The 13,909-nt window shown below is 51.3% G+C and overlaps 1 protein-coding gene across 1 annotated transcript in view; it reads left to right on the top strand.

Annotated features, from left to right (window-relative positions):
* LOC116794024 (H(+)/Cl(-) exchange transporter 5-like) overlaps nucleotides 1-13,669 on the top strand; it is a 29,003-nt gene extending 15,334 nt beyond the window's left edge. The window contains 19 exon segments of the mRNA XM_032702339.1: nucleotides 250-349; nucleotides 1,748-1,872; nucleotides 1,874-1,931; nucleotides 2,595-2,719; nucleotides 3,159-3,365; nucleotides 3,942-4,022; nucleotides 5,085-5,094; nucleotides 5,097-5,276; nucleotides 5,279-5,382; nucleotides 5,384-5,490; nucleotides 5,492-5,586; nucleotides 5,589-5,626; nucleotides 6,926-7,112; nucleotides 8,277-8,593; nucleotides 8,596-8,637; nucleotides 8,639-8,676; nucleotides 9,461-9,468; nucleotides 10,546-10,762; nucleotides 12,025-13,669. Of these exon segments, the coding sequence (XP_032558230.1) occupies nucleotides 250-349; nucleotides 1,748-1,872; nucleotides 1,874-1,931; nucleotides 2,595-2,719; nucleotides 3,159-3,365; nucleotides 3,942-4,022; nucleotides 5,085-5,094; nucleotides 5,097-5,276; nucleotides 5,279-5,382; nucleotides 5,384-5,490; nucleotides 5,492-5,586; nucleotides 5,589-5,626; nucleotides 6,926-7,112; nucleotides 8,277-8,593; nucleotides 8,596-8,637; nucleotides 8,639-8,676; nucleotides 9,461-9,468; nucleotides 10,546-10,762; nucleotides 12,025-12,115 (2,130 nt within the window). The 3' untranslated portion in view covers nucleotides 12,116-13,669.
* The last annotated feature ends 240 nt before the right edge of the window (nucleotides 13,670-13,909 follow it).

The following is a 13,909-nucleotide window of genomic DNA, read 5'->3' as shown; positions in this document are numbered from 1 at the left end:
ATCTTCAAGGTCCCTTCGCACCCAACTCATTCTGGGATTCCATGACCCTTGATCCATTCTCCTACACCTCCCAACCAGAGCTGCATTACTGCACCAGCTGTAGGAGCAGCTGCTGTCTGATGCTTTTTCTCCTCCCCTCACCCCCCCAAAGTACAGTGACAGTGTCACCAAGTAGTTCTTAGAGCATTTACACCACAGTGGATCAGCGTTCTCATGGATTTTTGTTTCCTTTTGAAAACCCTTTCCCAGATCACCAACAGAAGCAAAGAGTCCACCTGGGCACTGCTGCACAGTGGTGAGCGATGCCTTCTCGGCTGGTTGTTGATGCTCTTCATTGGGTTGTTGGCAGGTAAGAGCAAACCTCCAGGGAAAAACTAATTCCTGTACTACAGCATCGGGATCAATTCCTCCACAAGCCCTGGCAGGTCCCTAGAGCAGGATTTGTCCCTGGAGTGAGCACTTGTGCCACCACCGAGGGCTCTGCCACTGCAATGTAGCTCACAGAGAATTATTTTTAAGTGTTTTGAGGCCCCATTTGTGCAAAAGCAAAGTACAAACTGAGGCTGAGAGCTGTCCTGGACACTGCTCTGGGGCTGCTGCTGGTACAGAGCTCTGAAACAAATAAAAATGTTAATTAAAGCAGAGCTGATGGAAATGCTGGGCTGGAGGAGAGTGCTGTGCTTTGTGTACATCTGTGCCAAGTGCTCCTCGTGGGCACTGCAGAGGTTAATGCCAAGGGCTGCCAGCAAGAGTTACTTCTCTTTTGTTGTTTTTTTTTTTCCACTTTACTTGGATATAAAAAGGAAGAGGTGTTTTTTGGAAGTCAGCTTCTTTCAGAGGTTGGCTGGCTGGCTGACACCTTTTAAATGACTTAGAAGCAAACTTTGGCCCTAGGGCAGCAGGAGTAAATCCCTTGGATACAGATCTTCCTGGTAGGAAGGCAGCAAAGCATCTGTCACGAGGGTTGAAAGTGAAATCTCCTGTTAATGTTTACCCAGGAAGGCTGCTGGCCAGTTTGTCATTAACTGCTGGATTTGCTGAATGTTGATTGCAGCCTCTGAAGCTTGTGCTGCCACTTGCTCCTATGGATCAGAGGTCCCTGTCCCTGGCCTCTGCTTTGCTCTGGGGGTTTGGGTGAGAGCAGAGCTGATCCCAGTGATCTTCAGGGATCACAGAAGTTATTAATAGAAAATTGCATGAAGATTCCTCTTTTTAAATCCAAATTAACTTCTGTGCGGCTCTGCTGGCGTTGTTTCACTTGGCACAGTTGTAACTTTCCCCTCCTTTATTTTTCTTTTTTTGAATTGGCATTGGAAATGTTTTTTTCCAAATTCAGAGTTATTCCTGTCGCAGTGTCGGCGTTGTTGGTGCAGCTCCTGGATTCTGGTGACACATTTTGTCTGAGTCCTCCAGGAATGTTGCTGTGCTATATTTGATAAACAGTTTTCAGTGTCATTGGGAAGAATTAATTGCTGGCGATGCAGGGTGGGTTTGAACACAGTCAGCCTTTGAAATATCATCAGCCGTGCTGTTCCCTCACCTGCTCTTTTCAATATATTGAAATTATTCAAAATCAAGCAAATCTGCCCCTTTAGCTCTCCACAGAATGAATTGTAGGCAGAAATACCAGTGTTTCTCTATGTGTTGGAGGGTGAGTCAGGACTAGTGGGGCAGGCTGTGACCTTCAGGTGTTGAGTGTGCACAAGGTGATTATTAAACTATTGGGTTTGTTTTTTTTTTAAACCAGGTTCCTTGGCAGGGCTGATTGACATCTCTGCCCACTGGATGACGGATCTGAAGGAAGGAGTGTGCTTGGCAGGGTTCTGGTTCAACCATGAGCACTGCTGCTGGAAATCCAACACCACCTTCAACCGACAGAGACAAGTGTCCCGAGTGGAAGAGCTGGTCCCAGCTCATCCTGGGCTATGGAGAGGGTGACTGCAGCTGTTTTTGCTGCTGGATTCCCCAGTTACCCAGCCTGTGTCATCCCAGGGAGTGATCTGGGTGTAGATGCCAGAAGTCCAAGCTCTGGGTGGTTCAGTGGTTAAACGCTCAATCGTTGGGGTCTTCCAAGGGTGTCAACAAGTTACTGATGTGTTGTCCTCAGATGAGGATGTGGGGAAGCAAAACACTGCCAGTTTTACAGGTGCAATGTGTTAGTTGTGTGTCCAAGACATGGTGCTGGAGGGTATTTTGCCCATGAACATTTTGGAGGGAATGTCACGGGCTCCAGTCCTGTGTTTGGGGCAGCTCTATGCAGTGGAGCAGCTGCTTGACTGGGACAACACTGAGCCACTTCCAAGCTGAGGCTGAACTTGATCATCCTAGAGGTCTTTTCCAGCCTAAATAATTCCGTGATTCTACTCCTGTACCTTGTTTGCTGTTTAATGAATGGCTTTTGGAGGTCGGATTGGTTCATCCCCATAACCCAGCACATGTACCTTGAAACCTCAGGCTTAGGGTAGCTCTCTCCATTTTTGGCTGATAACTCTCTGAGATGACCTGCTGTTTGTCTGTGCTCACTTCAGTGCACAGGTGTGATATGGGGTCACTTGAAATGATCTAATTTGGGCATTTTCTCTCCGTGTTTTTTCAGGGGGCGTTTGCGTATATTCTCAACTACTTCATGTACGTTGTCTGGGCCTTGATGTTCTCCCTTCTTGCTGTGCTACTTGTGAAGGGGTTTGCTCCGTATGCCTGTGGCTCAGGGATCCCAGAGGTGAGTGAGAATGAGAGTGGGTTGTTTTTCAGGTGGGGTAGGGGGATCCACCATCCAAAACTTGACACACACCTGCTATGGAATAATTTCTTCCACTTCAGGTAGTGGTTTAACGTATGGGTGTTTCTCCAAGCCATTCCTGAAACGTGTCTAGTACTAAAATCTCTGTGCAATCCCTTTAAAAATTAAGATGTTTTGGCATTTACTGTAGGAGGTACTGCTTGGGTGTTTCTCCATCAGGGATAGGGGCCCTGAGGAAGGACTCAGGTGGCTGATTCTGCCTTTACATGGAGGGAAATTTTTACAGACTCTAAGTTACTTTTGATAGCTCGTGGAGGGCACTCTGAAAGCTGTAGGGAAGGGTAGGGTCCCAGTAAATCAGGAGCTCTGACCAGGGCTTGAATGAAAGCCTGTAGAGCTTTGTGTGCTTGACTTCCAGATCAAAACTATCTTAAGTGGTTTCATCATTAGAGGCTACCTGGGCAAGTGGACGCTGGTCATCAAAACCATCACCCTCGTGCTGGCCGTGTCCTCGGGGCTGAGCCTGGGCAAGGAGGGGCCCCTGGTCCACGTCGCCTGCTGCTGTGGGAACATCCTGTGCCATCTCTTCACCAAGTACCGCAAGAACGAAGCCAAGCGCAGGGAGGTACGTGGAGACACCAAAGTGGGGAGGTCGTGGCTCTGGGGCTTCCCCCGGGGGGTAAAACTGTTCTGTTCTGGCATGTTCTCCGTGTGCCAGTGTGTGCCACGTGTGCCAATGTACCTTCTGCTGAACCAAACCTGGCAGAAACCACTGGGTGGGCTGGCAGGGTTTGGAGGGCTCCAGAGCACCTCCACATATGTTACACCCTGCTGAGAACACAGGGGGAATGTGAGACAGGAAAACTCGGGGTGTTCTGTGGGGTGAAATTACTGCTATTGTATTGTACTGAAGCTTATCTGAGGTGAAATCGGTTGAAACAGAAGAGGAAGTTGCCAGTGATGCCTCTTCTACCCATTTGGGGCTGGGACTGTTTGAAATGCTAACGCTGATTTTTTGGAGCTGCTTCTCCCTCGGGAATTGGCTCACATCCACCTTTTCCCTGCTGCCTTTAAGGCAGGTCAGACCCAGCTGACCGTGGCACTGGCTGGAGATAAACATGTACAAATTTAAGTGAAGGCAAACAGAAGAAAGGAGTGGTTGGGAGGGCTGAGAAGTCTGACTGCCTTTGTCCTCCCTCAGGTGCTGTCAGCAGCCGCCGCCGCCGGCGTATCGGTGGCTTTTGGTGCGCCCATTGGAGGAGTGCTCTTCAGCCTGGAAGAGGTAACCTTGGCTCTTGAGCTGGTTTAGTGCAGAACTGGCCCTGCTGGGTTAAAAACACAGCCCGCTCCTGCCTGCTGGGCTGTGGAAAGCAGGGCCTCTGGAATACTGTATGTACAAGGCCAACCTAAAAGCTAGTTGGGGGTTCAGGTACTTCTTATGAGTGCTGGAGGGTTAATTTGGATCGTGTCTGTCCACAGCTTTGCCATAAACTGGTTGGTTTGCCCTGGTCTGTCCATGCTCGGCATCGCTGACTGCTCCACGGCCACAGCTGTGTTTTCCGTATAGAATCACTGAGGTTGGAAAAGACCTCCAAGTCCAACCTGTGACTGATCCCTATCTTGTCAGCCAGACCAGAGCACAGAGTGCCACATCCATCCCTCCAAGGGATGGGGACTTCACCACCTCCCTGGGCAGCCCCTTCCAATGTTTAGCAACCCTTTCAGTGAAGAAATTCCTCCTGTGTCCAACCTGACCCTCCCCTGGCAGAGCTTGAGGCCATTTCCTCTTGTCCACTCTCCTGACAGTTCTGTCCCAGGATACTGGGGAACAAACTTCTCTGACTTATCAACCCCCCTTTTCTTCCCAAGGAGCTTCTAAAACCTTGATCTCTTGATCTCAGTGTGAAAAGATCACGCTGCTTGCCTCAAGGCTTAGCTCAGGGGAGGGCCATGATGGCTTTCAGAGGAGGCTGGAGTGGATTTGCTCAGCTGAGCACTAGTTGTGTGGCAGCAATAGCAGGTGCTGCTGTTTGGCACTTTGACCTTGCAGAGCCACACAGTTCTCCAGAATCAGCTCATGGCTGATGTGTACACCTTTTGTTATCCGAGTGAGTCGCTTCAGGGATCACAGAGGGCACTTGCTGCAGTGGAAGTGGGGAGGCCAGGGCCCATCCCGCTCATTGCAACCGCTGTTGGAATTGGGAGCTCCAAATCAACCCTGGGGCTGCTTGACTGGAGAGGAGGGAATGAGCCAGCAGACATGGATCTCTGCCCTGCTCTGCGTTCCTGCAGTGGGGCAGTGACATTGTTAAAGTGACCAAATCTGCTTTGTTGTTGCCTTCAGGTGAGTTACTACTTCCTCTCAAGACGCTGTGGCGCTCCTTCTTCGCCGCGCTGGTCGCTGCCTTCACCCTGCGCTCCATCAACCCCTTCGGGAACAGCCGCCTCGTCCTCTTCTACGTGGAGTTTCACATGCCGTGCACCTGCTGGAGCTGGTGCCTTCCTCCTGTTGGAATATTTGGTGGACTCTGGGGAGCTTTCTCATACTCAGCAACATCGCCTGGTGCCGGCGGCGCAAGACGAACCCGGCTGGGCAAATACCCCGTGCTGAGGTGTTTGTGGTCACAGCCATCACAGCCATCCCTGGCCTTCCCCAACGAGTACACCAGGATGAGCACCAGCGAGCTCATTTCAGAGCTCTTCAACGACTGTGGGATTTTGGACTCGTCCAAGCGCTGCGAGTACGTGAATGTTTCACAGCACCAAGGGGGACGACCTGCCGGACCGCGCTGCCGGCCCGGCGTGTACAACTGCCATGTGGCAGCTGGCTCTGGCCCTCATCATGAAGTCTTCATCACCATCTTTACCTTTGGCATGAAGGGTGAGGCTTGCTGTAAAGGACGTCCTGGTCTTAAAGTATAATTTCCTCCCTAACCGGACATGATTCCCCCAAGCTCTGCTCTGAGGTGACAGGCTGCAGTTATTGGTCTTGCCCTCGTACCGAGGGCAGTAGAAACCTTTCATCCTGAGTGAGAACACCAAAATGCAGTCACAAAACTGGTGTCTCAGGGCTCCACATCCTGTTTCCCCAGACCAGAATTGTCCTGCTTCAGGCCTTTTCAATATATATGTGGTACAGATGCAACAATTATTGCAAAGCAATCGACACCTTAATTTGTAGATGCTTAATCAGAGCTGTTCCTTGCTCAGATGGTTTGGAACTCATTTGGTGCAGCCTCTGGAGCTGCAGTTGTAGTGCCCAGGTCTGAGCTCTCCTGCACTGGGTTCATGTGGTGGAGCTGAGATCTCCCTTTTCCCCCATCCTCAAGGATCTGCCCGAAAGGTGACCCCACCACAGAGGTTTGGCATCGTTGTGCCCCGAGGTGGCGCTGACATTCCGAGGCAACCATTGAGTCTGTAACAGAGACAGACAAGGTGTGACAAAGCTGTATGGCCACTGTGGAAAAGAAAGGGGAGGGAGGGAATTCCCTGATTCAAACAACAGGTGCTTTCAGAGCCCTGGAACAGCACAACAGAGCTGAAACGTGCTGACAGTGGCTTTGCTGGGTGTCACTTGTGCTGCGTGTGCTAATTCCCTGTCACAGTGGAGTTTGAATTTCTGGCAGGGAAGAAGGATGATTCCACACCCGGTGTGTGAATGAAGAGAGTGGGAAAATCCCATACCTGCAATAAACATGTGGTGGTGTTGGAAAGGCGTGGAGTTAGCGGCGTGAGGGTGAAGGTTGGTTATGTTCTCTTTTGAGAAGAGCTTGTCCTGTTCCACACCAACCAATTGTGTGGCTGGTTCTCCTGGTCAGAAAGGAGACAATTCAGACTCTCTTGCAGAGAATTTGGAGCACGAGGGTGCAGGAAGGGCAGAGGGGACGGGGCTTGAGTAACCTGGTCTAGCAGAAGGTGTTCCTGCCCGTGGCAGGGGGTGGAACTCATGAGCTTTAAGGTCCCTTCCAACCCAAACCACTCCAGTATTCTCTGATCCTTGACAGTTTTTATGTCCCTGCTCATTGCATGGGGGTTGGCCTGTAGAAGACCTTTAAAACATGCTTCCAACCCCACAGTTCTGTGACTTTAACTCCAGCAAACCTCTAACTGTGTCCGTTTGGGGGTTCCATCCCTCATCTGTGAAGCCTCCGGGCGCTGGCGCTCACCGACACGTTGTTCCCACAGGTGCCCTCGGGCCTCTTCATCCCCAGCATGGCCGTGGGGGCCATCGCAGGGCGGCTGCTCGGGGTGGCCGTGGAGCAGCTGGCCTTCTACCACCACGACTGGGCCATCTTCAGCGGCTGGTGCAGCCAGGGGGCCGACTGCATCACCCCCGGCCTCTACGCCATGGTGGGCGCCGCGGCGTGTCTGGGTAAGCACAGCCCTCCCCAGGGCCAGCCCGCAGGCTGGGGCTTTGCTTGGCCACGTGAAGAGGCGTTGTAGGGGTTGGAGGTTGGAACTCGGGTGATCTTAGAGGTCTTTTTCAGCTTTAGTCACAGAATGGTTTGGGTTGGAAGGGACCTTAAAGGTCATCTTGTTGTGCCTCTCAGTGGCTCTGTGGTGGAGGAGCTGCAGTTGTGGCAGGCCATCGAAGCTGGCTTCACCTCCAGGGCCTCAGGACACTTAGCAGAACGTGCCATGTGTTTCTCATCCTGTTGGTGTTCTTTTGCCAGCCCCAACCTGGTGCTGGACACGGCAGGCTCCGGTGGGAAGCTCCAGAGTGGGAGCCGGGACAGATGAGGCTGCCCAGGGACTTACATTTTCCTATGGGATTTTTAAAGTAAAATGTTTTAATTCATTTTACTTCCTGTTCTGGCCTTAAGTATTGTGATGCAATTCTGCTTTCAAGTGTTTTTTGGTAACACTTCTCCCTCTTGGCTGAGTTTGAGGGTTTGGGTACACGTGATCCAACTTCACTTTCCAATCCTCCCAGACCTGTAATTCCCAGTCCTCTTCTCCACAAAATATGTGTAAGTCTTAAGGCATTACTTTATCAGGAAAAACTCTCAGGAGCAATAAAAACATGTTACCAAACCCCATCTTGGACCTTTTTAGAGGGGATGCAACTTATCTGATCAACCTGGTCTAGTGGAAGGTGTCCCTGCCCACATCAGGGGGTTGGAACAAGATAGACTTTAAGATTCCTTCCAGCCTTCTGGGATTGTTTGAATGTAATGGGAAAATACATAGAAATATGGAACATGAATCCAGTTCAACTGCATTTACAGTTCTGTTTGCCACTGGGCAGTACTGAAGTGCCCCTTTAGGGGTTGGGTATTGGAACAAAACTCCTCTGAAATGTCGCTTTGGGACTTGAATCTCAAAAGCATAATTAAAATGTGCTGAGGCAAAACCCCACGGAAACCTTGCACCCCATCCCACGGGTTCCACTCATGTCAGAGCCCAACAGCACCACCTGTGCTGGTACCAGCCCTTCTCTGGGTGGCAGAGGGCGGGTGAAACACACCTGGGAGCAGGTGGAAAATCCCCCAAATCACCCGTTTGTGTCATCTGCCTTCCTGTGCTGTGCCTGCAGGCGGGGTGACCCGAATGACCGTGTCGCTGGTGGTCATCATGTTCGAGCTCACGGGGGGGCTGGAGTACATCGTGCCCCTGATGGCAGCAGCCATGACCAGCAAGTGGGTGGCCGACGCCATCGGGCGGGAAGGGATTTACGACGCCCACATCCGCCTCAACGGGTACCCCTTCCTGGAGGCCAAGGAGGAGTTCTCGCACAAGACGCGGGCCATGGACGTGATGAGGCCGCGCAAGAACGACCCTCCCCTGACGGTCATCACCCAGGACAGCATGACCGTGGAGGACGTGGAGACCATCGTCACCAAAACCACCCTACAGCGGCTACCCCCGTGGTGGTGTCCCGGGCGTCCCAGCGCCTGGGTGGGCTTTGTCCTCAGGAGGGACCTCATCATTTCATGGTAAGGGGCAGTGCTGCTGTCAGAGGCCTTAAATGCCAGCTGCCATTAACTGAGGAGTTCAGACACCCCTCGTGCTGGTGGCTGTGCTTCCTGGTGCCTCCTGCTTGCATCGGATGTGAAGGACAGGGTGGCTTGTCACGGAATCCCAGAATCACTTGGAAAAGACCTCCAAGTCCAACCTGTGACCAATCCCCACCTTGTCACCCAGCCCAGAGCACTGAGTGACACATCCAAGTTGTTCCTTGAACACCTCCAGTGATGAGGAGCTCCCAACACCTCCCTGGGCAGCCCCTTCCAATGTTTAACGAGCCCTTTCTGTGAAGAAATTCCTTCTGATGTCCAACCTCCCCGGTGCAGCTGCAGGCTGTGTCCCCTTGTCCTGTCACTTGTTACCTGGGAGAAAGTGCTGACCCCCACCTTGCTACAGTGTCCTTTCAGATCCTTGTAGAGTTGTCCGGTGCCATTAAGTGTGGCTCTGCTGAGTCTGTGAACTTCAAGGCATGGTTGTGAAGTGTGAGGCTCCTTTCCAGCAAGAGCAAAGCCTTCCTGGCTTTGTGGTGACTGGATGTGGGAAGCTTTGTGAACTGGTCACGGCTCAAACCTGTCTGGTTGGTCCAGGTGCTGAATATTGGGTCACTGCCCGGGTGGGTTGAGGGAGGTGGGTCCTGAGCTTGCTTTGTCTGTGGCAGGGCTAGAGGAGTTTTATAATTAAGTTTCTTCGTCTGCAAATCAACTCCACGTGTTCCTTCTCTCTTTTCAGGTGAGATTTCTGCCTTGGTTTTAGGATATTCAGTACAGTTTTTGGAGCATGTGACTGTTGCTCTTGCTCTCCTGAATCAGTACCTGGGCAAATGCTTATGTCAATAGGGAACAAAATATCTAGGAACAAGTGCACTGTGACATTCTGTGCATTGCCTGCCTTCTGTGAGGCAGCTCTGTAGTACCACCACAAATTCCTGCCCTTGTGTTCCTTGGAATCTCCAGGGATTCACTTAAGAGTGATCCTGGTGTTTGGGCTGCCAGGCCAGCCCGCTCCCAGGGAGTCTTGGAATGCTGCTCTTGAGTTGCAGTGTGGCAGGTACCCACGTTACCTGTGCGTGCTCTCATGGGAAGGTCTGAGGGATGTTGACATGTTCTCCATTCCTGACCCAAGTGACCTCCATGGAGCCTATGCAAGTCGTTAAGGGCTTAAAAATAGTCCTTTAACTGCTCTGCATGGGACCCAAATTGGTGACTTATAAAAGTACAAAGCATTTTATCTACTGCCTCTTTAAAACTGGGAAGTTAAAGATCTCCAGAACTTGTATTTACCTGGCCAGAGCACAATGCTGAGGTGTAGCAGCCTTGGCCTTGGGCAAAGCACATTCTGGTCTCACCCCTGGGGTGGAACTTTGGAGACCTTGGAGGTTCTGCTGTCTCTTCTCCCAGGTAACAAGTGACAGGAGGAGAGGAAACGACGTGAAATTGCACCAGGGGAGGTTTAGGTTTAGGATATTGGGGAAAGTTTTTTCATGGAAAGGGTTGTCCAGCACTGGCACAGGCTGCCCAGGTGGTGTCACCATCCCTGGAAATGTTCAGAAAACGTGTGGATGTGGCACTTGAGGACATTGTTAGTGGTGAACATGGTGGTGGTGCTGTGTTGGTGGTTGGACTTGATCTTAAAGGTCTTTTCCAACCTTATTGACTCTGTGATTCCATTAGAAGAAAGGCTGGAAACATACTCCCTCCCTCAGTGGGGGAAGAAACAGCTCAGGTGAAAGGAAGGAATGGACTTCTAAGGACATCCAGTGTGGGCAGAGGAAGGGGAATGCTCTTCTATTTAGAAAAGGAAAGGAGGGCTGATATTTAATCAGATATTTCTTCTTCCAGAAAACGCCCGGAAGAAGCAGGACGGGATCGTGAGCACTTCAATCATTTGTTTCACTGACTACTGTCCCCCACTGCCTCCGAGCTCCCCCTCTGTGCTGAAACTCAGGAGCATCCTGGACCTCAGTCCCTTCACAGTGACGGATGAAACGCCCATGGAAATCGTCGTGGATATTTTCCGCAAGCTGGGATTGCGCCAGTGCCTCGTCACTCACAACGGGTAAGAGCCCTGGGGGCCCGGGTCAGAGCCTCCTCTGCTCTCAAGGGGCAAAGGGGACATCCATGGGCGTCCATGCTGGATGCTGGAGCAGTTTTTGCCTGGAAGAAGGGAATTGTGACAGCCCAGTTCCAGCTGGAGCAGGAAGATAAGGGCTGTGAGGCAGAGGCCCAGGTCCTGTGCTGATGGGTCTCTGCAGCTGATGGGCTCAAACCCCCTCCCAAATCTGTCCATGTGTATCCTGGAATTTGCTTTGGTGCTGATAAGAGTAGTTTGAGGAGGGGAAGGATGAGAGCAAACTGAGTGATCCATTCCTGGAGCATGGCACCAGCAGGAATTCTCTCCCTGCTGTGGTGCCTTTGGATCAGCCACTGCCAGCTCTCCCCCACCGCTCCGTGTGCTCTCCACGGATGTTCTTCCCAGCTGCCTCATTCCTGGCCTGTCTTTGGGCACCTTTTTAAGGCCCAGCTGCCAAGTGCTGGGGCTTTAAAGAGCAGCACCACACACTGAAGTGGGTCTTTTAGAGAAGAAGTTAGGAAGTTAATGAAGTTAATAAGACCTTGTAGCAAGGTAGGGGTTGGGCTCTTCTAGGTAACAAGTGACAGGACAAGAGGAAGTGGCCTCAAGCTGTGCCAGGGCAGGTTCAGGTTGGATATCAGGAAGAATTTCTTCATGGAAGGGGTTGTTACACATTGGAACTTCCCAGGGAGGTGGTGGAGTCCCCATCCCTGGAGGTGTCCAAGGAAAGACTGGACGTGGCACTCAGTGCTCTGGGCTGGGGACAAGGTGGGAATGGGGCACAGGGGGGACTGGATGGTGTTGGAGGTCTTTTCCAACCTTGAGAATTCCATGATTCTGTGATTAATATTAGTCTTTTGGTTATAACCTCCTTACTTTTTTAGTGTAAAATACTGATGGAGTGTCTGCTGAGGCTTGTGAGTCTCACATTTCATAGAATCCCAGAAGTTTGAGTTGGAAGAGACCTTAAATCCCATCCAGTGCCACCCTCTGCCATGGGCAGGGACACCTTCTGCTAGCCCAGGTTGCTCCAAGCCCTGTCCAGGACACTTCCAGGGATGGGACAGCCACAGCTTCTCTGGGCAACCTGTGCCAGGGCCTCCCCACCCTCACAGGGAAGAATCCTTTGGGTGAGGTGTCACTTCAGATCCCAAAAGGTTCTTCAGCCCCTGCAAGGGCCTCAAATAGCCCTGCCAAGGGACCCTTCTGGGGGTGTCAGTGCATTAAAAACATGTTTCATTTTCCAGGAAGCTGCTGGGGATCATCACCAAAAAGGATGTACTAAAGCACATTGCACAGATGGCCAACCAGGACCCAGAGTCCATCCTCTTCAACTAGAGGCAGACTGTAGGAATTGTGTGTCCACACACATGGAACTTTCTAGCCCATCCTGGATAGACTTTCCTATTTTTATTGAGACCATGGAACTGTTTCCAGAGTTTTCCTCCATGGAGCCGAAGAAGATAATTTTTTTTCTACCAGATAACCAATTGCACTATGGAATCTGTGGAACAGGATCTTCTTTTTAGAAGAAAAATAGACTTTATTTACGTTGCTTTTGTGAAGTTGCATTGGAAAGATTCCATGAAGGAGTAAAAGCAAAATGTTAGAGAATTGTATTTCCTCCTCTTCTTTCATTGGAACTGTTGTTACTAACCTGGGGAGGAAAATCCAAGGTGTTTGTGCACCTCCAGAGGTGTGGAAGGAGCAGGATGATCTTGCACAGTGTTCAGGTGGTGGCAGAGGGACATGGCTGTACTCAGGGTGGTGTATTCCCAATTAGCCACTTGGGAAAAATTAGAACCTTATAAAGCCAAAACAGGGGAGGGAAAATTAAAAATTGGCTGGCTGAGGCTGCTTGGCTGAAAGAAGATAAAAAACACCAGACCAACCCTCCCCCTTAAAATTGGGCCCAGTTTCTGATTGGGAAGAAGCTGGTTTTAATTAATTAGTGAATGTATTAATTATTCTGCCGCTGCCTTGCCAGGAAACCCCAAGGGAGGCAGGAGGAGTTCACAGATGTATTCCCCTCCTGATCCCTTTTACAGATCCATGCCCAAAGATTCCACCTCCTTGATTTCCCTTGAGCATGTAATGAAAATCCCAGAGGCCAAGCCTGACGTTCCTGCCCTTTCCCCAAACCCCCCGATGGTGTTGGACATTGCACAGGTGACCTCCTCCTCCTCACCACCACCTGTCCCACCAGAGAGCCCTGCACCCAGAATGTCCACAGGGGTGTGTGTGCTGTTCCCTGCTCCCTCCTCACGCCAGATCCCAGCTGGAGAACTTCCAACACGGCCACTTCCCTGCGGCGCCGCTCCGGGTCTCCTTTGGCCAACAACTATGCAATAAACCCTTCCTAGCCTGGTCCACCATGTCCCTCTGTGCTCCTCAATCCCTGTCCCAGAGCTGACCACATGCTTTTCCTGTTAATAAAACTGTGCCCATTCCCTGGAGCTGGGGAGCTTGGTGGGTGCTTGGGGAAGCTGGTGCTGTTCCTCACGGCCGCAGTTGTTTTACGCTCCACGATAAACCTGTTCTGTGGGGAGTGGGGACTCCTGGTTGGACTTGGCTGGAAGTTGGGTACAACTCAGACTCTCTCAAATGCAAACAAATTCCTCATCTTTCCATGGAGCAAAAGCCAGATACTTTTATCTTCCAAAGCCATCCAGCAGCCCGTCCCTGCTGCTACTGCTTCCAGCCAGCGGCGCCGTGGCGATGTTGGAATTCTTGTACAGCTCAAAGCTGCCTCAGCTCGAGATGTCACTGACAGATCCTATTCCTTCTGCTTGGAAAATAAATGCCTGGCCTGGTTTGTGGTTTTGTGCAGGAGATGGTTGGAATGCTTTATGTGCTGCTTCAGCCCGGGCCAGCAGCAACTCTGCCTTTAAATGTCTGTTGTTGTTCTACTTGGAGGGCAGGGGGATGCTCTGGGGATCTGGGGCTGAGTCCAGGGAGGAACCTGCCTTCTCCCACTCCCCTGGGGGCTCCTTCCCAGGGATGCCTGTCCTGCACATGCTGGCTTCTCTTCCCTGTGGCACACTTGGAATACCAGAAAGACAAAGCTTTTCCACTTTTCTCTTTACCTTATCATATGTAGGAGGGCTCCAGCTTGGAAAAATACAGTCCCTG

This window comes from Chiroxiphia lanceolata, chromosome 14 (assembly GCF_009829145.1).
Source record: "Chiroxiphia lanceolata isolate bChiLan1 chromosome 14, bChiLan1.pri, whole genome shotgun sequence".
NCBI lineage: Eukaryota > Metazoa > Chordata > Aves > Passeriformes > Pipridae > Chiroxiphia > Chiroxiphia lanceolata.
The sequence above is the reverse complement of the archived record's forward strand: the minus strand, read 5'-3'. Positions and strand labels throughout refer to the sequence as shown.